The 25,287-nt window shown below is 40.2% G+C and overlaps 1 protein-coding gene across 1 annotated transcript in view; it reads left to right on the top strand.

Moving 5' to 3' along the window:
- Positions 1-23,644, top strand: part of LOC306670170 (netrin receptor UNC5C-like) — a 356,297-nt gene extending 332,653 nt beyond the window's left edge. Inside the window, 4 exon segments of the mRNA XM_079154743.1 lie at positions 8,238-8,387; positions 10,272-10,436; positions 20,845-21,023; positions 21,793-23,644. Coding sequence (XP_079010869.1) covers positions 8,238-8,387; positions 10,272-10,436; positions 20,845-21,023; positions 21,793-21,958 — 660 coding nt within the window. The 3' untranslated portion in view covers positions 21,959-23,644.
- Positions 23,645-25,287: the final 1,643 nt, after the last annotated feature.

The raw sequence follows: 25,287 nt of genomic DNA on the forward strand, positions 1-25,287 counted from the left end.
GAACCAAATAATGTGTATTAACATAATATGACTTTATGGAATCATCTGGAATGTTAAAGAGTCTTTGTTGGATTAATTCAATTTTCACAAACCCTAAGCTAGGCTCTAAAATAGTAGAATAACTCTGTGTAAGATAATATGTTAAAAAAAAAAAAATAGAAACACTTAAAAGTGGAGGAAAAAAAATCCACTGGATGAAGCCTAGTTGAGAATTGTTTGCTACCTTCTTTGGCCCTGTTGGAGATAGTCACAGGCAGCTGGTTAAGTAGGGAGGTGGTTTTATTTTCATCCTGCCACCTGTCACCTCCTCCTCTGGTGTCTTTCTGCTGCTTCTTCCATGCCCACCTGCGGTCTTACTGAACCCAGAGTTCCCCAGTCTGTTTCATATAGGCCTTCGAAGGCTGCCTTCAATGGAACGGGTCCCATTAGCCAGAGCTTTCCTTTCCATGCTCTCACATAGACCTTAAAACTAGCCTAACCTGTGTTTTATACTTTCAAGATCTTGCTTTGGGGAATTAAATTAATAAATTCATACATATGACACATGTGTTACATAACAAGAAGAAAAATGTGTTAAAGCTTCCTAATGATTTTGTCTGCCTCAGGGATCCCTTGAAGATTCAAGGAGATCAAGGTTATTAAATCTCCTGGAATAAAGTAAGACCTAGACAGGATCTCTTAATCATCCCACAGAGGGATTTTGACTATTACGACATTTTAAAGATAATGACTCAATGAAAATGTTACATTTAATTGTGATGTAATTGGGGGATGAGTTTCAGGTTTGATGGCAGTCTGATCATTCAGCTATATAGTCACAAGGATCTTTTTTGGTACCTTAAAATTATCCCTTCTTTATCATCTTCTCAGAAAACTTCGCCTTGGCCCTGGCCAATGCTATAGCTTGGAAATGACCTGCCATGTTGAATTTACTTGAGAGACAGAGGGAGAACTGAAGTTGTGGTAGATTGAATAATGTCCCCCAAGATACCTACACATTTGTATTCAGAATATGTGAACATGTATTACACAGCAAAAATTTGATTTCACTATCATGGACTATCTGAGATCTGCTTTGCCCTAACCTGAATGGTCTGAGTGGGTCTAATCTAAATATGTGCTTTCTTCAAGTAGAGTCCTGTTCCCAGCTGTAGTTAGAGAGAGGCATGATCACGAAGGAGTAGTAAAAATATGTGCTATTGCTGGGCTTGAAGATGAAGGAAGGAAACCATGAGCCAAGGGATGTGAGAAACCTCCAGAAAGTGGAAAAGACAAAAAAAAAAAAAAAGGAGAAAAAAAAATCAAATTCTTACCATAAGCTCAAGAAAGGAAGACAGTTAGACCTTGACTTTAGACAGACAAGTGTATGCTGGACTGCTGACCTCTACAACTATAAGATTGTTACAGACTGTAAGTAAGTTTGTGTTATTTTAAGTCATATGTTTGTAAGTATTTCTCATTTCAAGAATAGGAAAGTAATACAGAAGTTCAAAAATAACATGATAAAGGGCAAAAGAAATGCAATGTTAGTCCAAAAGTCCTTAAACAACCTAGTCCCAATACACAGATGTGAAAAATCATCATAGGAGTATTCCCTGGGGGAGACAAGTGGCATGGCCACTTCCCTGAATGTTACCCCTTGGCACTTTGCTTTAAAAGTGTCACAAACTTCCCTGACTTGGCAGGCTGGAAGTGGCATCTCAGACCAAGCATCCATGGCAGCAACAGCTGTGGGAACAGCAGGCAGAGCCCTGGAAATGAAGTGACTTGATGTGGAAATGTTTGCACATGGTCACTGGAGTCCAGCCTTGTTATTATTAGGGATGAAGCAAGCAGACAAACGCTAGGGGGGGAGCAAGCATCCCAGCGTGAACACAGGAAGGGAAAGTAGCAACTCGAGGCCGGGGGGCCAGTGAGGATGACCTGAACAGGTGGAAGAGGCCGAGCTGACAGTCAGATGTTTCCCACTGCCTGGCTCAGCAGCCTGAGGCCCGAAGGCCAGAGGAGGAGACAGCACATGCAGGGCAGAGAGCAGTCTTGCTGAAAAACTGGCAGGGAACAGGAGAGAAGGATGGTCACTCTTTTGGCCTCTGCTTTGGTGGAGTGCAGGCACACAGCTGTGACAGAGACAGTGGCGACAGCCACAGTAGCAAAGAGAGAAATTTCTCATCTTCAATGACCAGGGCAGGTTTCAACACAGGATTAAAGAATGAATAGAAGCAATAGAAGCAGGTTCCACTAAATCTAATGGCAGATGTGATTCTTTTCAACACCAGTCAGCACAATCATTGAAGGTTGGTCTTTTGAGGTTTAACGCATGCGACATGCTGAGCTGTTCCCGGTGTTTTCCCTGTTGCAGAAACTGGGTGAAAGTGAGGCTTGCCGAGAGCGGCACTACTGGTCCCCCAGGGCTTGGCCAGCACCATGGACAGAGCATGGTGGGGAGGGGTTCCATGGAACACAACCAGAAGTTTCCAGCGTAAGACTGGATGCTGCTACATTGTAGTCTCTGTGTAGGACCTGAGTCTTCCCCACAGGGTCCCTCTACTGCTCTTGGTCCTGGTGCCATTCCCCAGCTTCTTTGCAACAAGAGGCACAGCCAATCCATGGTTCTGTTTCTTTTGAGAATAAAGGGTGCTGGGAAAATAACATCCAGAAATGGTACCAAGAACAAAGCAAGACAAAGTAAAACCATCATTTAACCTCCTTCCAACCTTCTCTTCAGAGGGTTATATGAGACTTAAATTATCATCTGTTTCACTCTTTCTCTGATGGATGAGGTTTCTATTAAGAAAAGGAAAGAATGATAGGAAAGTAATTGGGGAGAAATTGAGAGAAGAAGATAGGGAGATAAATACACACTAAAGGCTGTATAATCTGCCAAAAGAACAAACAGCCCTTTAGAACCTGGAAGCTAAAAGAGATGCCTCCAAGGATGAACGTGATGAGTTTGGAGCAGTGAAGCACAGAGGGAGCAAGTTCTTGTGCAGGGCAGTGGTGAGCAGAGGACTGGGAGGAGGAGGGCAAGGAGAGGGCCTGAGGAGAAAGGCCCTCACCAGTAGCACTGGGCTGCCAGAACTGCTCAGGAGCCCCTGCCCCTCAAAATTCTTGGCCAAAGTCACCAATATTCCCTTTCCCAAAACCAGCTTCAACCTGGACCCTGTGACGCTTGTGGTTTTTTTGGTTTTGTTTGTTTTTTGGTTCTGGTTTCTGGGGGTTGAACCCAGAGGCACTCTATAATGAGGTACATCCCCAGACTTTTTATTTTTTGAGACAGGGTCTTGCTAAGTTGCTGAGGCTGTCCTCAAACTTGGGATCCTCCGACCTCAGCCTCCTGAGTCACTGGGATTATAGGTATGCATCACTGCACCAGTCTCAGAAACTTACATTCTTAAAGATGATCCTCCAGCATCTATGAGGATGCCACTCTGTGGCCCCAGAAGGCTAAGGGGGAATTCCAGTAAGCAATACCTGTGAGACTGTCACTGAAGGGAATTTGACCATGCTTGGAAAAACGAAGAAGAATAAGAAGGACAAGAGAAGCAGAGGATACAGATGCAATTTCACCCTAACAGTCATGAAGTGACACGTTATGGGATTAGAAAAATGGGGAATAGGGGTCGTAGGGCTTCCAGGACTATCCCCTTCTTGTCTCTTTGTCAGGTCCAATGCAACACATCCTATCCTCTAGGAGCCTGGGAGTATTTTGGGCCCTGGCCAGAACTACTCCCTTTTACGTGCACAGGCCTTTAAAAGAGCTTGGATTTATTAGGGCTCTTAAGTGGCCCAGGCTAATGGCTTGGCATGGATAATGTCTTGGTTTAATTGGTTATTGTGCAAGCTGCTTGTTTCTGCTGTGGAATCCCCTGTTGCCCCCTTTGGAGCAATCCCTCGCAGCTTCTGGAATCTATTCAGCCCTTGCTCAGGCTTGTGCTGGAGGCAGCCACTACACTGGGATAAGGCCCATCCCGCAGAATTGCTTGGTTCCCCAGGGACACCAGAGTCCTGGTGACACTCCCATTGGGGTTTCCATGTGTAGATATGCATGTTGCCATAGAGGGTGGGCTAGAGGCTCCTCTATGGATAACTGACTCTGTGAGTGTCTTTTCAAGGTAAAGTAAGAGGGGCAGAGACAGAAGCATGCAAGGACCCCCTTCTCACATAGCGCAGCACGCTCGGCAGAGCACCAGTGGATTGCCCAGAGTCTGAATGAGCAGCTGGGGTGGGGGATGCTACCAAGTGAGAGGACAACTTCTATAGAGGAAGGTGATATTTATATTTCTAAGAGCAGAACCTAGATGGCATTTCTTTCCAAGGTCACGATATTTTTCTTATGTCTTCCTAAATCTTTTGACCTTAAATATATTTGGCATTTGTTCTCTTTTAAGGTATGGAGAAGAGCCTAGCCTTCGTGACCCAGAATCAGTCTGTCTAGGAGCTGCTTTAGAGCTGAGCCCATGACAGTGCGTATAGTGCCATGCTCACATGTCAGCCTCCCCCCCGTGGACCAGGAGCAGTTGGAAGCTAGACTGAAACCCCCTTGCCTGAATGCTCCAGAGCCCAACATGGCTCCTACTAGGCCTTGCACCTCTCATTGATGTTAAATAAATATTCCCAGGAAGATAAAAGAGAGGAAAACATTTAACTGTAAAGCCTCAGTTTATTGATTTTTGTGTTTGTTACTTTTATGTCCTCTTGCGTATCTGTATCTCATATGTATTAGCCAAGGTGATTTCATGCAGAAAGAATCCAGAAAATCAGGGTTTTTTTGAAGTACAAGTTACAGTGTGTTTTTAAGTGGAACTGTTATAGCATATCTGAAATTTTTATGCTTAACACTGTAGCAATATGGAACCAAAGCCTGCTTAGCCTGCCATGTGGCTGGCTTCTATCCTCTAACAAAACTCATGCATGGGATTTGCTGTATGTGATAAGTCATCTTTTACTCATGTGTGGTTTCAGTTTAGTTTCCAAGGAGTTTTATTTATTGATTGAGGTATCTTTAATTTATCTTTAAATATCTTTAATGCTTTGGTTCTTCTACTGTATTTGATGTTTTCTTCAAGTTGAGCATTCTGAATATAATGATAACTGTTACTACTTTTCAGGAAAATGTGTTAAATTTAAGTTTGGTAAAGATTCTGTTTACTGAATTATTTACTCCTGGGCTGATTTTCTCCCAAGGTACAAGTGAGAGGACAGTTCCAGAATGCAATTCACAAACTCTAGCCCATGAACTAGTGGAGCAAAAAAGAGCAATATTAGTACTTCTGTGTTTATTTATCTTAGCTCATAGTTTTAACTCTGTATATTTTATACTGTAACATACTGATGAACTGATGAACTAATATAGGTCTATAATTTTTAAAGAAAATTACAAAATGCACACTCAATTTTATGACTGATAGAGGTATGCAAGCAAATATGTTTAGAGACTTCTGCTCTTAGTATAGATGCATCCAGATAGGCAGTTTTCTGTCACCAGAGTTCATGTCCAAATGAAGGAAAGAGAAAAGTTAGGCTCTTCCCAGCTCTGTGCAGTAGCTTTATGTCCCTCCTGATTGAGGGAGAGAGCGAGCTTAGGAATATGAAGAGCGTGTTCTCTGACTCCACTGTCACTAAATTTGATTCTTGTCACTTTATTTAGTTCTTTTCTCCAAAAAGGGCTCTCCAAGCCAGACTAGAGTCTCCTCACTAGAAAGAAACTTTTACCATGACTTCTGAGTTATGGCTGAAGAAAGGGAAGGCGCCTTATTCTTAGCTGACTTCAACTCATACTTTGCACTCAAAATGTGGTGGTATTAGATTGCTTGACTTCAAGGTCATGGCCAATAGGCAGTTAAGGGTTTTCTTCAGTGGTCCTCCCTTACAAGAAAACCGATAATTCTCTAATATCCTTTGGCAGTCTATGTTGATTATAGGGATAGGGTGTGGATTATACATTGTTGGGTACAATTACCTCCCAGAATACAATGCATCTTCTTTTAGACATCCCAGGGAGATAATTTGGATGTAATGAAGATCTATAGTAATCAGATAATTACTATCGATTGCTCTTTAGACGTCTTGATGAGGTAATTAGGGCATACTGGAAAGAAGCTAGAACTGATTGATTGGCATGACTGTAATCTCAAAGATTTCTAATTATGTTTCTTTTCTTCTAATGGCTTATAAACAAACATCATTTTAGCTTTAGAATTTGTCAGGTGCCAGGTTCACTGGGAACATCAGCTTTCTCTATTATGCTAACTAGACACCAAACATGATCAACATAAGCTCATTATGCCTTCCTGCTGAAGCAGAAGAAACTGCAATTAACTCTCACTTTTCTTCTTCTTCTTCTCCATTTCCACATAGCCAGATTCTTGTCAAGGAATGGGGTGTGCAGTGTCGTGAAGGGCATTCTGGTTGGTCATGTGTGACTCTGAGCTGGGTGGATCTGTGTGGCCCACTGGGGACCCTTGAGGCTTGCCAGTGCAGACGCAGAAGAGTCAGGGCACAATGACACAACATACGTGTCGGGGTGGCCGGCTGACTGCTCAGTCTCCTGTCACAAGTAATAGCTACTCATCTTATCACCGGCCACAGTAAAGAGCAGGTCAATACTGTCAGGCAGCTGGACTATGCACATCTCAACATGAGGGTGCTGTTGCCTCATCGCTTCTGTTGAACACTAATTAGAGGACTCCCTTTCGGAGACCCCATTCCACACTACTCTAGCGTTCCGTACTCCATAGGACCCTCAGCAGCTTGCATTGTGCAGAATATCGACCTGCTCCCAAGATTATGGAGGGTTACATCACAAAGCAGCTGCTTGAATGAGCTGTTTGCATCTCATGTTGGTAAGTGCTGCACTCACTGGTCCAGTGTGTGGGTTACCATTTATTCAGCAAATGCAAAGCACATGTGCTTCTTGCTATCATAGTCTGGTTCCCTTACTGGAACTTCTACTGTCACCCATCTGATATACTTGGTACCCTGATAGGTTCCAGTACATGCAGGTGGTATTCTCAGTGAACACATGTGTGCTTGAACTCTTTTTTTATTAAAATATCATTGAAAAAAATCATATTTCAATTTTTCATAAAATCCATTATTTTCCTTGATCCTGAATTTTTAAGAGAAGGACTCAAATTATTCATTTTTTTTGTCACTAAAACTTTTAAGATATAAGAGCAGTAAAGTCCAGGGGGATGGTTTGGTCAGGAAGAGAGAACCTGGATGTTTTGTTCAGGATAACTTATGGCATGGTGCTGTGTGGATAATTGCAGCTGTAGTTGGAAATGCTTCATTAACTTCCATTAACAAGCTTGAGAAATGGAAGTATATATAGAATTTGTCTTCCTTTTATATCTTTATACCATAAAGTAAACTATGGAGCAAATTTTTTCATCAGCACAATTCTTAAGAAATGAGTTGTTCTTTATAAACTTTAGTCTGAGTAATGGTTTAGTTATTTTAAAACCTCGCTAATTTGTATCAAAAATTTCCCCAAATAGAACATAAAATAAATATATTCTATTTACTTTTGATAATTGGTAATTATGCAGTGAATCATTTTAAGCAAAAATGTTTTGATTTCTGTACATAAAGAAAAATGAAGGAAGAAAAAGATGTCATGAAAGTAGAAGGTAGATGGGAGGGTGGGGGTAGAAGGGAGGGGAGTATAAGAGGAGGTACCAGGGAGTGAAGTTGATCAAACTGTCCTGTGCATATATGGCTACACCACAATGAAACTACTATTCTGTGTAATTAATATGCATCAATAAAGAAAAGAAGGGATCAAACTAAATGTGTAAACACGTTCCAAATTTTTTTTGGCTCATTGATTTTATCAATCCATATATGGATTTTTCTCTTAACTATTTTCCCATTTCCCTAAAAGTTATTTGAAAATATACTTCTTGGATCTACTTATCTATATTTTCTACGTATTTTTCCTTTATTTATTTAGTTAATAATCCACTTGCTGGTTGTTAAGGACAGACTGAACTTCATTTGTTTCCCAGCAGTGTGACATAAATTGCAGAGACAGCTTGTCTGTAGGACCCAGTGCCATACAAAATGGCAGGGAGGTCTATGTGAGGGTTTCAGCTGCACAAGTAGCTGCTCATGGTGTTGCTTAAACCAGGGATGCTGCTCAGGAGGCACCGAGAAGAAACACACACTTTTGATAAGAGGGCTGATGAAAGTCAGACAATTCAATAATGTGACTTCTTTTGGGAATGTCATTGTAGGAAGTTTTACAACTTGAGAGACAGATGGGAGGACAGCTCCTGGAGGAACCTAAGGCCCTTCATTTTAAAGGCAGCACCCATAATTTGCGCCTGTCCATTCATGACGTTGCCCATTCCCTCTGGAAGAGCAAATTACTGGCTAAATATCAGGTAAGTACACCATGCTGTACTAAAGGTTTGGAGACAGCTCCAAGAAAGAACATAACCAATCCCCTTTCTTGAAAATACTTTTATGTTAGTCCTTGATTCATCAAGAGTTTGGACTCATTCAAGATTTTCATAGAATACCTGATAAGCATATTTGAAGGACTGCTTTCTAAAAATTATCCTTATAATTGTATTACTTTTGTTATATTTTTAATAAATAAGAGAGCTCTGATTTTATTTCAATTAATTTTCATAGTGAATTAATTTAATCGAAACGGCTTCAAATGCCCTCATAGGAAAAATAGGACATTGTACCCCCTGAGACACAAGTTTGTCCTCAGCCTTGCTAGGACAGTATCCTTACATTGAAAATTTCAAAGGAAACCCAATTTGGGAATTGAAAAGGCATGTGAAGTAATACTCAGTCTGAATTTTATTAAATCACAGACATAAAGGCATTACCTGTGGAAAATGGCAGGACTCTGGGGGTCTCACCTCCTTCTCTGTCAGTCAGGCTGTGCTCTCTGAGACTGGATGTCCTGATGGACCACAGACCTCAACTCTGCCCATGTGATGTAGATGCAGTCAGAAAAGCTGCGAATCCACATCTGTACACATGCAAATCCAACCAACCCCAGCATTGCTGCTGATCTGCTAGCTAGTTCTCAAAATAAGTCAATGAACATAACTAGAAGGACTGAAGTGTCCTTTTGATCTCCATTCTTACTCTTGTATGTCAGTACTTACACATAGTTTAAGAGAAGCAAATCTACTCCTTTGTTAACGATTGGGAACTTGGGTGAGGGTTGCAGACTGCACCCTTGCCATTGCTCAGCCCTGTTAGATAAGGATTTGATTTTCCATACATCTCTTCTTTTGCTCTCTTTCTTCTTTCTCAAAGTTCCACAATTCTTCCCTTTCCTAAACAATTTCCCTTGTATAATCATAATTGAAAGTAATAAACTATTTTAATAAATATGATCTTAAACTAATGCTGTCTAAATGCTTACCATTCTGCAAACACTCTCTTATGCACTTGGTTTATTTCAGTGAACCCAACAGGTTCTAACTTAAGTATTACAACGGCCCACTCTTTTACAGATGAGGAAACTGGGGCATGCAAAGGTTAAGTAATGGCCCCAAATTATCAAGTAGACAAGGGCAGGATGTTGTCAATCACACTGGATTTGGCACCAGAGCCTCTTCCCTTAACCACCATGTTCTCCAGTTTTTAATGTATCATTCTTTACTTTGTTGAAACAAGATTCTAAGATGGGTTCTTTAGGGGCACTCTAACTTTTTGAAAATTAATACTTGTTGACATTTGGTGCTTTTAGGCCAGCTACTTTTTTGGGACAGTTAATAAGTCTACAGTTTTGAACTGTAGGGAGTTTTGGCTTCCCCCTGTCCTGTGCAGAGGGAGGACAGAGGCATGAAAGAGAACAGAGTCAGCACGTTCTCCTTTGGGCTGTCTTTGCATTTCTCCAGAATGTCACGGCAGGGATTCCTTTTAATGAACATTGATGGTGTGTGTAGGTTTTATTTTGGGAATGTTTAAAGTTAAAAAATATCATTTACAATGGCTTTATATTTTTGTAAATGAGAGACTTGTGGCAGACTAGTTAGGTATGTGAATTCTGAAGGCTGACTCCCTGAGTTCAAATCTCAACTCTACCACTTACTCTCTGTGTGACCATGAGTGAGTTATTTGACCTCTCTGGGCCTCGTTTCTTCATGTGAAAGGGGGACAGGATGTAGCCACAGATAGGGCTATTACAAGGATTAAGTGAGGGTCTCTGTGTAATACTAAGAAGAGCACCTGCCTGCAGAGTGTCTGATAGGTACTCTTAGTTCCTCATCTGTGGTTAACACTTTCCTATCCTTTAGGAAATTCCTTTTTACCATATCTGGAGTGGGTCTCAAAGAAACCTCCACTGCACCTTCACTCTGGAAAGATTTAGCCTGAACACGGTGGAGCTGGTCTGCAAACTCTGTGTACGACAGGTGGAAGGAGAAGGGCAGATCTTCCAGCTAAACTGCACGGTATCAGAGGTAAGAAGCTCCTGTCGAATTCATAAATTGGGGGAGAAAAGGACCCGTGGGGTGGGGTGGGCAGAAATGTGTCTCAGTGTCGGCCTGTCCAGCTGGCCTTGCTCCCTGTGTCCTGTTTGAAGACAGTCTTCCTCAGCACACCAGGGGACAGGGATGGGGAGCGGCCCAACACACTCCATCCACCTTTCCACAGCCTGCCCGGGAGCGGTGATCCTTCCCTTTTGTAGTCCTCAAAGCTTTCTACTTGTTGAAAAAGATAACATTTTCAATGCATGTGGGGAGCTAGATCCATAAAAGGATATACAGGGAATTCTTTTTCAAAAATAAGTCCTATTTCTTGTGACATGAATTAAGAATCTTGTTCTAACTTTTAAAATCAGATCTGAATTTCAAGTGCAAGGAGTGTGCACATGTAACTCTTCCTCAAGTGTCCCGTGTCCTCCATCTGTCCCTCCTCCCTTTCTGCCTCTTGTTTCAGGGACCACTCCCCACCAAACACACACAACCTTTGCTTTTATGTCCCATTAAGTGGAAGGAAGAGAGTGGGCCTCTCGCTCCCATTTTTTCCTTGTTTCCTAAAGTCATAAAGAGAAATCTCTCATCCTCATTCTCCAAGATCAAAAGAGATGTCCTTTTCCCCAGGGGAGGAGAGGTTTCAGAAAATAGGAGTCCCATCTACATATCTCCCCCCGTGGCCATCACTTTTGCCTTTCTTTGCTCTGATTTTCACACACTTCAGTTGGGCATCTTTATACAACCATATTATAGCTATAACAATGATCACTGCTATTTAAAACTTCTCTGTAAGGAAAGAGGAGGTGCCCGTGACCTTATCTGTTCCCTTGGATCCAAAGGCGATAGTTTGAAAACTGGTAACCCTTCATGCTGGAGGAACAAAGGAAAAAGAATAAGGGAAGCGGTCAGGAGGCAGCCTCTCAGGGGCCTCTCAGAGATGAGTCCATGCTGCTCGCTGAGCCACAAAGCACGGGACTGTTGTATTTCAAATCTTCAGCAGGCCAGTATGTGATTTAAAATACTACTTCTCTCTCACTGTCTCATGCATAGTGACGAATGAAATGTCAGCCTGTTCAGCTCGCCTTGCTCCACAGGTCCTATTTAAAGACCATCTTCCTTAGCAAACCAGAGGCGGGGGAGCACGTGGGCTCCCGCACACTCCATCCTTCTTTCCCACAGCCAGCCCGCCCCGGTGTGGTCATCATTTCCTCCTGTAGTTCTATAAGACTTTTGACTCATAAACAACTTTAGTCACAGACCCCAGTGACATTCATAAGGAATGATCTCGGTGTCAGGGTGCCATGGCAACCGACTGAGCCTTTGGATGCACAACCCTATCTCCCAGGCACACTGCACCACCCCTGCTGGCTCCAGAGGGTGTTTTCACTTTCCAGGCCCAGCAGGTCTGCAAAGTTCAATAACCACCCAGCTCCAGTGACAACAAAGACTGAGGAATTTTGGAGGGGGGCGAGGAGGTCTGGTCCTTTGATGCTTGCTTTCTGTTCAGCATGAACGTTTGCTGTGGGCTGAAAAGGTGGATCAGATGCAGCCACAAATGAAAGAGAGCTGCTCAGCACTCTCCCCTGCTAGGGCCGCCATCTCCTCTCAGAGAAAGGACAGTTTTGCATAGTGTGATCACAATTTAAGGACTTTCTTTCTTGTGCCAACATAGAGGAAAGATTATTTCTTTTGCAACCAAAAAGTTGGTGTCAGTTAGCTCAGAGGCCAGCCCTGCAGTCTGGTCTGAGGCATTTACCCATGTGAGACGGACAAGCACATGTAACTGAGGAGGAAAGAAGGGACCAGAGTGGAGATGACTTTGGGGATTAAGAGGCACTCTGCTGACTTTACTTCTGGGTCACCGAGTTCCACCATGTGGTTAGCATTTGAATGCTGGTTAGGACATACAGAGGAGGGTGTGAGATCTGGTACTGAGGTTGGAGCCTGAGGCCCCCATGCTGCTGAACAATGGACTCTGCGGAGTCCAGAACCAGGGGTCCTCATCAAAAACTGTGAGAAGGGGTCCAGTGTGACTGACAAACCATAAACAAATAGAGAAAAGGCTCCAATTGCATTAAGGTAACGGGGCAAGGTAGCAGGTGGACTGGGGTTCCAATTCCAATGTCCTGTCTTCCAAGAATGAGTTGACTTGTCAGGAATATGTTGCCCAGCCCCCCAGCCCCCAGCCTCACTGGCGGGTGAATGACCTGTTGCACACTACAGCTACCAGCCTGTGGGTGACATACGGCATGAACATTTCTGGTTCCTGTACGAGATTCCTGACTCTAATTATATAGAGATGAAGTTTAAGAATGAAAATGTCTGGAAGTCTGAAAGATTTGGCATGAATGAATGTCAAAATGTAAATGGTCATAATTGTGTTTTTAATTTTAGACAGATGTGTGATGAATAATAGCCAGAACACCATCAAGGCAATAAATGGTATACAGAAGAAAGAAACTTAACAGTTTCTTTTATTTTTTTTTTTTCTGGGCCTTTACTCAGTTTTAGCTATAGACAAAGACCCATTGTAGTGAATTCCCAGGTGGACCAGCTTTATAGGAATATGGGCATTTACCACTTCTGGCCTCAGTTTCCTAATGCTTAAATGGGTATAGTAATATATGTTGGGCGTGTTGTGAAAATTAGGTGAGTGGGTGTTAATAAATGCTGTGGACAAAAGTTGACCCAGGGCCCATGTTTAAGGTATGTTCACCATCCTTACTGTTGTTAGGGGAACTGGGTTCTCAGGTAAATTCTGCCACCCAAATCTGTGGACTCCTTCATCAACTTTAGCTTCAGATTCCCTTTCTATGAGACCCAGTTTCTACATAGTACAAAGTAAACATAAGCAAATGCAAATTAGCTCTCAGAGAAAAGAAGATGGCATATGTTTCCAAGTTTGTTTATCTCAAGGTTACTTAGCTCATGGCTCTGGACCATGGAAAAGGTATCATTTTGAGATGTTAATCATCTAATAACAGCTTTCCAGATAAATTTGTTAGATCTTACAACCTTTATGAATAGCTGATCCAGAGCACTTTCATATATTCAAGAATATTAAAAAATGTTCAATGTAATATTGCTCTGCCACAGCCATTCTATTTAAATCTCTTTTCTATAACCTCCTCAAAATCAGGAAAATTTAGTTTTTCTAAGTTATTTAAGAAAGAGAAGCCAGGCATACTGCACGCAACTACAGTCCTAACTACCTAGGAGGTTGAAGCAGGAGGGGTCACCTGGGTCTAGGAAATTCAAAGTCTGGCTGGGGATGGAGTTCAGTGGTACAGCATATGCTTGGAATGTGTGGGGCCCTGAAATATGTACCATCACCCACAGCAGCTGTTTGGTTAATGTTGGAAAATCATATGTTTAAGAGAATCATAACATCAAAGACAGATGGTACCAATACCATAAACAATTATTGTAATAAGCATTCTGTGAGAGTGATCTCTACTTTTACCTGGAAGTAAAGGAAAAACTAACAGTAAAGGAAATTGCTGGATGAAATTTGAATGTAAATGTACATATTTTTTTTTTTAATCTCCAAGGCTATTGTCAGCCATCTGGTAAGAGAGATAAGAAATTATGCCCTATAGAGCTTGTTTTGTCTACACAGAAAGAAATAGGCAGAGTAGCCAGGATTAGCGAGCTCAGGACGTTAACACCCACATAAATGGTGATAGATTTTTACTCACTAAAAAAAGGGGGGCAACATGAATATTTAAGCAGACTTTCCTGAGATCCAGGCCTATTTTTAACTGGCCTTTAACTTCAGGATCTAAAAATGAAAAAAGAATCAACCCACTAGTCACATTTATTTGGAAGAAAGTTTAACACACTACTCCATGAGTGAAATTCTATGTCCTATAGAGGAAAAAATATTTTCTCTCATTTCAACAAATATTGAGTAGTTTCCATGTTCAGGACAACAGTGCTAGGTATCAAAGGGGTCCTAAGGATGACAAAAATACTTTCACCTCCACAAAATTTGAGAAATCAAAGAAGTCACACATAAGTTCAACCAAAATGCACAGGGCAAAATGGGAGGAATGAAGAAGAGCTGTGAAAGGGCTCTAGGAAGCCTCCAAAGAGGAGGATGCCTTTTGAACCATGCCTTGAGGTGTGTGCCAGAGAGAAGTAAAAGGGCAGAACTGTCAGAGGGCACCCACAGAAATGGTGCTAGGAAGAGTGAGTGGTCCAGTCCGAGGAGAGTATGAGTCATGTTAAGTCACAACAAGGATGAGGCAACCTGAAAAAGATTGTGAAAGACTGTGAAATTGTGAAAGCTCTTACTCTGTGTTGAACCTAGGCTCTTCACCTTGCATGCACGTGGAAACTCTGAGGTCTAATAAGAGCCAATGAGACAGGTCATGCAAATATCTCTCATGGCTTAACAAAGAATTGGGACTAAACTTCTAAGGAAGGACTAATGCCATTTCTTCTCAAATCATTCCACATAATTAACAGGAAGGCACCCTTCCAAACACATCCTATAGCACCCAAAGTGATCTACCAATTCAATGCAATCCTCTTCGAAATACCAATTACCTTCTTCACAGAACTTGGAAGAATATCTTAAAATTCATATGGAAACACAAAGACCCCCAAATAGTCAAAGAAATCTTAATTAAAAACAGAAAAACTGATTCTTTCTTTGGTAACATATATACTAAAACTGGAACAATACAGAGAAGATTGGCATGGCCTCTGTGTAGTTATGACACACATTATTCATGAAGCATTCCATATTTTCAAAGATATTGAGGTGAATGAAATACCAAGTAATTAAAAAGTCTGACATAAAAATGATCAGTGAATTCAAGGGGGCTAAGAATAAAGAGCTCAAAAAATTAAGGAAGAGAATGCAGGATATGAAAGAACAATTTCATAAAGAAATATGGATTCTAGCCAGGTGTGGTGGTACACCTGTAATCCTAGTGGCTCGGGAGGTTGAGGCAGGAGGATTTTGAGTTCAAATCCAGCCTCAGCAAAAGCAAGGTGCTAAGCAACTCATTGAGACCCTGTCTCTAATAAAATACAAAATATTTTATTTTGGGGATTGCCTCTGAGTTCAATCCCTGGTACCCACATCCAAAAAAGAAATATGGACTCTGAAAAGAGACCAAACAAATCTTAGAAATGAAAAGCTCAAAAAAGAAATATGGATTCTGAAAGAGACCAAACAAATCTTAGAAAAGTCAAATACAAAATTATGTTGAAAGCCTTATCCCTTATCGTGAGTAGCTCAAGCTTTAAGAAAGAATATCCAAGTTTGAAGATAAAGTTGACATATTGTCACATTCAAATGGTAATGAAGAAAAATATAAAAATAAACAAAACACACAGTACTTATGGGACATGATTATAAGACAAACCCTGCAAATCATAGGTGTAGACAAAAGAGAGAGATGTAGGCTAAAGGCATAGAAAACCTATTTGGTGAAATAATAGCAGAAAAATCATCACATCTGGGGAATGATATGGACATCAAGGTATAGGATACATTTAGAATCCCAACACAATCAGAAAAGAACTCTTCATGTCATAATACAGCTAAACTACCAAAAGTACAGAACAAAGAAAGGATACTGAAATCTGTAAGAGAGAAGTGAAAAGTCACTTATAAACTCAACCCATAAGAACACCATAAGACTTCTTAGGAGAAACTCTAAATATCAGGAAGGCATGGAATGATAAATTTCAAGTCCTGAAAGAAACAAACTGCCAAACTACATTATCCTTCATATTCTAAGAATAAATAAAGGCCTTCCAAGATAAGCATAAACTGAAGGAACTCATGACAACTAAACAAGCCTTACAGAGATTCTTAAGAAGAGAAAGCAAGATGAACACAATCACAGGAGTAGAGTATGGGAAAGAATAAATATCACTAGAAGAGTAATTAAACAAATGATAATTAGGAACAAATCAAACATTATTAATTCCACAAACTACCAAACCATTAAGATGTATAAAGGAGAAAGACATGAATATAGATTATTCTAAACAACCAGAAGAAAAACAAGAAAATAACTAATACATATAGATGGTTTCATTTTTCCAATTGAAAGATACAGTCTGACTGATTGGATTCAAAATCAAGACCCACAATCTATTACCTGCAAGAAACTCATCTCACTGACAAAGACATAAATGGACTAAAAGTGAAAGGATAGAAAACTATGTTTCAAGCAAATGGAATCTGAAAGCAAGCAGGGTTAGCTACACTCATATCGCACAAAATAGACTTCAATCTGAAGGTAGTCAAAGGAGACAAAGAAGATCTGTGCATACTGAAAAAGGGAACACTTCATCAAGAAGATATAGTATGTATGACCCAAATGTTGCAAACACAATTGGACATAAAAGTACAGAGCAACCCCAAAACAGCAGAGAAACACAAAGTTTAATTATATTACAGATTTAGTAGACTTAATAGACATCTACATAATATTCTATCCAGTATTTATAGAATATACATTCTTTTCATCAGCTCATGGAACTTTTTCCAAATATACCACATTTTAGGCCATAAAACAAATCTCAACTCATGAACATCGAAGTAATTTCTTGCACTTCATCAGACTGTAATGGAATTGAACTAGACATCAATAGCAAGAGAAACTACACAAATGCATGGAAAACATTCAATACACTTTTGAACCAACAGGTCATTGAAGAAATCAGGAGGAGAATTTTTAAATTCCTAGAAGAAATGAAAATGGAAACAAAACATATCAGAATATGTGGGGTACATTGAGAATAGTACTAAGAGGGAAGTTTATAGATATAAGTATTTACATTATAAAAAGACAGACCTCAGATAACATAATGATTTATCTCAATGTCCTAAGAAAACAAGAACAAAGCAACCAAAATCAATAGAGGAAAGAAAAATAAAGATCAGAGCTGAACTGAATGAAATAGAGACTAAAAGAGCTCTACAAAAAAAAAAAAAAAAATCAATGAAACAAAGATTTCGCTCTTTGAAAAGTTAAGACTGACAAATCCTTAGCCAAACTAATGAAAAGAAAGAAAGAATATCCAAATAAATAAAATTTGAAACAAAAAGGGAATATTACAACAGCTATCACTGAAATCCAGATGATCATGAGAGACTCTTTTGAAAGATTACATTCCAACAAAATGGAAAATTTGGAAAATATGAACAAATTTCTAGACACATGTAACCTACCAAAATCAAATCAAGGGAATATTAAAACCTAAACAGGTCAATAATAAGTAATGAGATTAAATCATTTAATAAAGAGTTTTGTAAAAAAGCAAAGTCCAGGATTGGACAGGTTCACTGCTGACTTTTACGAGACTCTTAAAGAAGAACCAACACCAATGTTCCTCAAACTATTCTATAAAATAGAAAGGGATATACTTTTTCAAACTTATTCTATGAAGCCAGTATTACTTGGTCCACAAAACCTAATAAGGACACAACAATAACAACACAAAGAAAGTTCAGACCAATATCCTTGATGAACAAAGATTGCAAAACTCTTCAATAAAACACTTGCAAATCAAATTTGATGACACATTAAAAATATCATACACCACAATCAAGTTGGTTTCATTCTATGTATGCAAGACTGGGTCAACCTACAAAAAAAAAAAAATCATACATGTGAAACAGCACATAAATAGAATCAAAAACAAAAATCACAAGATCATCTCAATAGAGGTAAGAAGAGCCTTTTATAAAATTCAGTATCCCTTTGTGATAAAATTTCTTAAGTAACTAGATATTGAAAGACTGTACCTCAACATGATAAAAGTTATACATGACAATCCTATAACCAACATCACACTAAATGGGAAAACACTGAAAGTGTTTTCTCTAAAATCAGGAAGGAGACAAGGGTGTCCACTTTCATCACTTTTATTCAATGTAGTACTACAAATGTTAACCAGAGCAATTGACCAAGAAAAAGAAATAGAAGTGATATACATAGAAAAGGAAGAAGTCAAATTATCCCTATTTGCAGATGATATGAATCGAAACTTAGAAGGCTCTAAGGACTCTACCACACAACTCTTAGAACTGATAATTTAGCAAAGTAGTATGATACAAAATCAACATACAAAATCCAGTGACTTTTCTACACACCAATAATGAACTCACTGGAAAAGACATCAGGAAAACAATCCTGTTCACAAAGACCTCAAAATAAAATGCCCAGGAATAAACCTAACCAGGTGGAAATGATGAAACATTAAAGAAGGAAATTAAAGAAGATACTAGAAGATGGGAAGACCTCTCATGTTCATGTATAGAAAGATCACACTGAACCCTGTTAATATGTGCAATTAATATTTACTAATAAAAAATTGTAAGAGTTGGAATGTATGCAGAAGGAGGAGTATTTAACACTTCTTAATGAGAGAAGAAGAGAAAAGAGAGAGAAATAGTGGTGCCTGTCAATGGGGCACTGAAGGCAGATGTGCATGATGGCTCATAGTAAACAGTAGGAAGTTTCTGTGTCTGACAGTAATAAGGAGACTCTCTAGGGACACAAGCCAGAGCTTCAAAAATCTGACTCCTCTCTTTGCAGTCTAATCTCTACTGCCACCCAGGGACAATCAGGTGGTGGTGTATTAGCGAGTATGGTAGATTTCCCTTTAGGCCCTGTTGTTATTGTCCAGAAAAGAAGGAAGCAGGACTCTATGCAGGTGATAGCACAATATCGTAGGAATAGCATGGGATTTCTCTTTGTTTCCACTCCCCAATCCATCCATCCATACATCCTTCTATGTTCAATATAAGCCCTGGGACATGAGTTCAGCCATCACAAACAAATCCATGCATACTGGGATCACTCTTCTAGTTCCCTTTCTTTCAACTCTATACCCTAGAGGTCAGGAACGCTCTCTCTCCTCCTGTTCTTTGGAAAAAGCTCTGTGCCTGAGGGGAGAAGAGAAGCAGGTTGTGATATTCATTCAGGGACTCCAACTCCCATTGGATGCTTCTGTGTTTCAGACCACAGTCTTGTAAATCCTGGTATGTGCTGGAGCTAACACAAAGGAGCCAAGGGAATCTGTTTGCCAAGCTTTGGATTTTGAGGCCAAACACTGTGATTGCAGCCAACACCACTGTGCACATTATGGCAAAAAATTTTTTTAAATTACTTTTGCTCCAACAATGCCCTCCAAGTTCCTGGATGGTCCTTGTGTGGTGGGAATTCACAAGACTAGAAGTCAGCAGCCAATCTGACTAGAAGTCAGATCCCAGAATACAGAACTCACTGCCAGTCACACTGGGACAAAGACAGCTGAGACCCCGCCGACCTGCAACAGTGCCAGCATTCGCACATCTGTAGAGACCACTGAAGCAGTGTAGAGCAGGCTTGGGGGCTCTGGGAAACTTTGGCAAGATGACTGAGCACTCTGCAGGACATAAGAAACTTCATGATGGTTGAAACTCTACGTGGTTGGTTTATCCTTCAGGAACTAATCATGCATACCAAAAAGTAAGCTGCCTTCAAAAGGAGAGAGATAGAGAGAGAGAGAGAGAGAGACAGAGACAGAGACAGAGAGAGATGACATTTAACATAGGTTTTATTTTATTGCTTTAATAGTTCCCAGTCAACATTTGTTTTTGCTTTTCCAACCAACAGAAGTGATCAGAAAATGATTAGAGTTTCACTTGCAGATGAAATTCAGATTTTTGCATTTGTGCTATTTTATGAACTGAAACTATTTTAAGAGCCAATTTATAGTTTTCTCTGCTAAAATTAGATTTTATTTTTTTAAGGATGTTCAGCAATTGGAGGATGCCATTAGCATTTTGCCCTAAGGCAATATATTGTGTTAATCATTTTCCTATAAAAAAAAAGTTTGTCTTAATTTGGTATCATTTAGACTTGTTCCATTTCACCCAGCAAAAGAAGAAAGAAGCAAGGTACCTTCTGCGGGTTAGAGGGAGGGTTAACTAGGGCACTCGTCTAAGGCGTTCCCTGCAGGGTCAGCTGTTTTCAGAAGCTTTCTAAGCTCAGATATGCTCATTCTCAAAAGAACTTCCCTTTTGAGCATTTTCCCTTCTTGAAGTCTCAACCTTTAGCAGTACTGATATTCCCTCTCTTCTCTCCTCTTAGAGAATCCCAAGAAAAATCATGATTGAATCACGCCAGAGCTTTCCATCTACCCAATTCTTACCATAGATCTAGACTGCAGGCTATGAAAACTAGCTCAAAATGTACTTCTGTCCACCTCTGGGTCAAGTTACCTAGAGTGAGCCCAACTTTCAGGCCTACAAGTAGTCATTCTTACTGAGGAGAATGACAATACCCATTCTCTTCTTATCACTCAAACAAAAGCATATGCTGGTGAGTTCAATAGTGATGGCTTTTGTCCAAAAATAATGCTGTGCTGTTCCCTACAGGAACCTACGGGCATAGATCTGCCCTTGCTGGATCCTGCCAGCACCATCACCACTGTCACAGGACCGAGTGCTTTCAGCATCCCTCTCCCCATCCGACAGAAGCTCTGCAGCAGCCTGGATGCCCCACAGACAAGGGGCCATGACTGGAGGATGCTGGCCCATAAGCTAAATCTGGACAGGTGGGGTGTGGCCAGGCTCCAAGACCAGTTTCTTTCTGTTAGACCACAGGTCTCCAGGACTGATGACTGTTAGACATAGGGCAGCATTAATTTCCTCCCCCCCATCTATACATCAATTTACATTTTCATTCTACAAACCTGTATTAAACTTCTTCTTTACATCTTGCAGCACCGACTTTACAAACAGAATTCAAAAAGATATGCTTGGTTTGTTTGACATTTGGTAAGCATCAAGTTTTGTGACCTACTTTGCCAAGTTGATGAGCTAAATGCTCCTAAATATTATATTCATTCACATAAATTATTGTTCCTCGTCTCCAGTGGAGCAGGACCTAATGCTTGGGTGAATAATTAACATGCTAACATAGTACTGATATTAAGTTATAAGAGACCCCGGGAGCCTCCCTCTTTGTAGAATGTTGCCATCAGCACCAGGCAAAGGATGTGGCATGACCTGTCAAAGATCCTGGGCTGGAAAGAAAACATAAGTCTCTTGATTTCCTGTTTAGGATCTGACCCCCTAGACATTTTGTCTCTTAAATTATCTTACTCAGAGTTGAGTTAACAAAGTTAAACATCATGTCTCCTGTTTGGGGCTGATCTAATTAAGTATGGGCTAGTCATTTAGGATGGCTCACTGGAAACCGCAGTGGGACCGAGATACTTCAAGACAGATGGAGAGACAGAAAAGTTTAGCCCTGTGAAAACAGAAGGGAAAATAGATCTATAAATCTTGCCTTTCAGCACATTTTCCCATTCCCAATTACAGGTACTTGAATTACTTTGCCACCAAATCAAGCCCCACTGGTGTAATCCTGGATCTCTGGGAGGCACAGAACTTCCCAGATGGAAACCTGAGCACGCTGGCAGCTGTTTTGGAAGAAATGGGAAGACATGAAACAGTAGTGTCTTTAGCAGCAGAAGGGCAGTATTGACCACACTGGAAATGAAAATGAAGGAAGAAAATGCACAGGGAGTCTGTGGCCGTCCAGGGATAACACAGCTGAGGAGGAAATCCAAACTAGACCAATGAGCTTCATAGGCAAGATGGCAGCAGGAGAGAGAAGGAGAACAGATACAACTACCAATGTACATGCCCACTTTACTTGGACAGTATCACAGGAGTTAAGAAAAATTGTGTAAATTTGTACCTTGAATTTAGAAATCAATCTAACTTTCCTCTTAGTTGGGCTGTATGCTGTATGGTACAGGATCTTACAGTTTCCTAGGAAACGCTTTTTATTGCTATCCAGATATATGGATAAACTTTCTTAACAAATCCAATTTCTACAAATGTTGTTTACATCAAATTGGACAGGGATGCAGACACTGTCCATGGCACATTCTATTTTTGTTCAGATCATTTGAAGTTGAAGCTGTGGACGGTTTGTTGTGTCTATTTCAGATTAGTAATTTACAAAGAAGTCAGATTTTTGCTACAAATCTCGTACATCCAGTGTCTCGGATAATCCTCCCAATCAGTGTTCTGTTTCTAGAACTTGTCCAGTGTTACTGTTTGTATCAGGGAAGGGGAGAATCTAAAGGTAAAGGAGAAATGACTAAGATTCCTTATGCCTTGGGGGTGCCTTCCTGGTGCCCTTTAGGAGTAAAGCTGTAGCACTGCGGGGAAGATAGTGATTCATGTTCAAACACTCAAAATATTTCTTCTCCGCATGTTTGTAATATGAAATTTAGAGATTTTTTTTAAAAAAAGGTAACATTATTATTGATGAGTATCTACAAGTATTTTAGTAAAAGTTTTCTTTTAACTTCTGTTTTTGTTAGTAGTACTGTTAGTATTTGGTATTGACTAGACCTGCCTCACTTCCTCACATAAGAGGTGGGTGTGGTGACCAGTTTAGTCCAACAGGCATTGCTTCCTTGACCTTTGACCACCTTCACCATCCTACCCTGGAAAGGTAGTCAACGCTCACTGACTTATCAATCAGTTCTTTCGGCTTGCTCAGACAGGGTCTTTCTCCTTGGTGTCTTATTGTGAGAAGTGTTCCCCCTGAATTTCACTTAGTAGTGTGGTTGTGTAGCACCACACTGACTGGCCCCCTAGCACTCTGAGCACTCTGTCTACCTTAGGGGCAGTGTGGTTGGGGAAACAGCTTCTGAACTGGAAATCAGGAAACCAGTTCTGTTTAGCTGTACGGCCTTGGGGAAGACATTAAAACTCATTGGACTTCACTTTCCTTACCTGTAACATAAGGGGTGGGATTAGATCATCTCAAGATTCTACAATGCTGGACTTCCATTGTTCTGCCTCCAGTCTCATTCATCCGTCTAAAGATGACAATGGACTCTGACTGGGATCATTTAGTCAGCTAGCCTTTTCCCTGGGCTACATCATGCCTTTCAAATAATTTTGACATGGCAGAGAATTATTCTAACCTGCAATGTATTGGTTCAGCTTTAAAGTCCTGTTTTTTATCGTTGCATTATGCTGTTTCCTGCTCGCTGAGAGACGACATCCCTGTAGTATCACTTTCTTGTCTTCTCATGGAACCCCCCAGGTTTCTTGCCTTTCTGACTAGTGGTAAATTCTGCTTTATTATTGTCTTGTTCTCTTAAGAGCAAATCATTCCTACAGATTCATCTTGTAGTAGGAGCTTGATGTTTTTATTCCCTCTCGATATTTGCTTTAATGATATTCAGCAACATTTACAAAGGCTATTTAATTAGCCTTTCCCCCCGCCCCCCCCCCCATAAAATGTTAGTCAACGAACTACTTTGTGTCAATAAGGAAGTTTCCTTGGGACCATCACGAGCTTTTTATTTAACACAGAGAATCAATTCATTCAGCTGGTGGGGAACAGAGTCAACAGCCAGAAGCCAAACCCACTGAGTGTACTTAAATAAGAACCTTCTAAACATGATTGTGGTTTACCTTGAGGCTGGAGGTGTCCAGGACACTGGCTGGATTTGAATTAGAAATCATTTTTACATTTTATCCCATCTTTCCACATGTATTTCTTCTCCCATTTTGGTTATTTCTTGATATTCTCAGACTTCTCCAACCCCATCATTGAGGAACAGTTTGTACCTTGTTATGGAGCCTCTTTTATGCTATTTATTTATCTTCTGTTTTAGATACATATTCTATAATCTCTCTCTGGCAAAACCTGTACATTCGCATTTCCATATATAAAATATTTGTTCCATTGAACATGAAAAAGGAGATTTCACTAATACACAGATTCGGTGGATAATGTCTATACCAATGAGATTTTACTAAATTAAAAACTTTAGATATTTTTTAAAACAGGAGGAGTCATTGTCCATAGCTGCATCTTAAAATAAACTCATCGATTGTTTTTAGTACTGGTGTTGCAGAATCATCTATAGGAATCAAGAAATCTGAACTGGATACTCAAAGGAACTTTTGTGCCTCATAAAAAGTAGAGGGGAGCAAATATGTAATTAATCAAATGAAATCAATTCCAAAACTTTTGCTAAAAGTTTTGATTAAAAAAATCACCAACAAACACTAAGCAAGCAGGAATGGTATTATTAAAGCCATTGAGGGCCCTGGGGGTTCACTTCAGAGGCTTGTTTTTTGGTCCAACCTCCCACCACTAGAAGAAGGAAGAATGATTGACTCCTGGTGAGTTACAGGAGTAACTCATTTATCACAGAGCTCAAGTTTCCTATCAGAGGAAAAACAACTTCCTTCCATACAACACACCATGTCAATTTTCACTAAGAATTCTGCTCTCCTTCTCTTTGGAGTAAAGTAATAGCTGTTCGATTGCTTTCTAACTTAGAAGATCTGAACATAACAGTTCATTTCATAGGGAGCTACTTCATCAGCCATCCAATGTGCCATGTCCTGCTTACACACAGCATGAGGAAGGCCGGCTTCCTTCATTTGTATGGAGGAGGGGAACTATCATTTGTGCATGGTGCCATCTAGTGGTGTGTGATGCAATCTGCCCTGAATCTAATAAAACACAAGTTTGACCAAGGGGATGAGTACCTGTAGAACTCAACAGGAACTTTACAACAAATAGATGTGGGGAAATTATCACTTCAAATTGTGTAATTTTCTTATTCTCACAGTTTCACTTAAATCACCCTTCTCAAAATTACATGTCATTCTGAGTCTAGTACATCATCAAGTCATTCACACACAACATATCTTAAGTTGATTTCTTGTAACAGAAATACATAAAATCTGTATAAAAGTCTTTGGAAGTTGTCATTTTTAACATTTATGGTTTTCATTTGGGCTTTGTATATTTTAAATCTCCTTTCCTAA

This window comes from Sciurus vulgaris (genome assembly GCF_902686455.1).
Source record: "Sciurus vulgaris genome assembly, chromosome: 9".
Taxonomy (NCBI): Eukaryota; Metazoa; Chordata; class Mammalia; order Rodentia; family Sciuridae; genus Sciurus; species Sciurus vulgaris.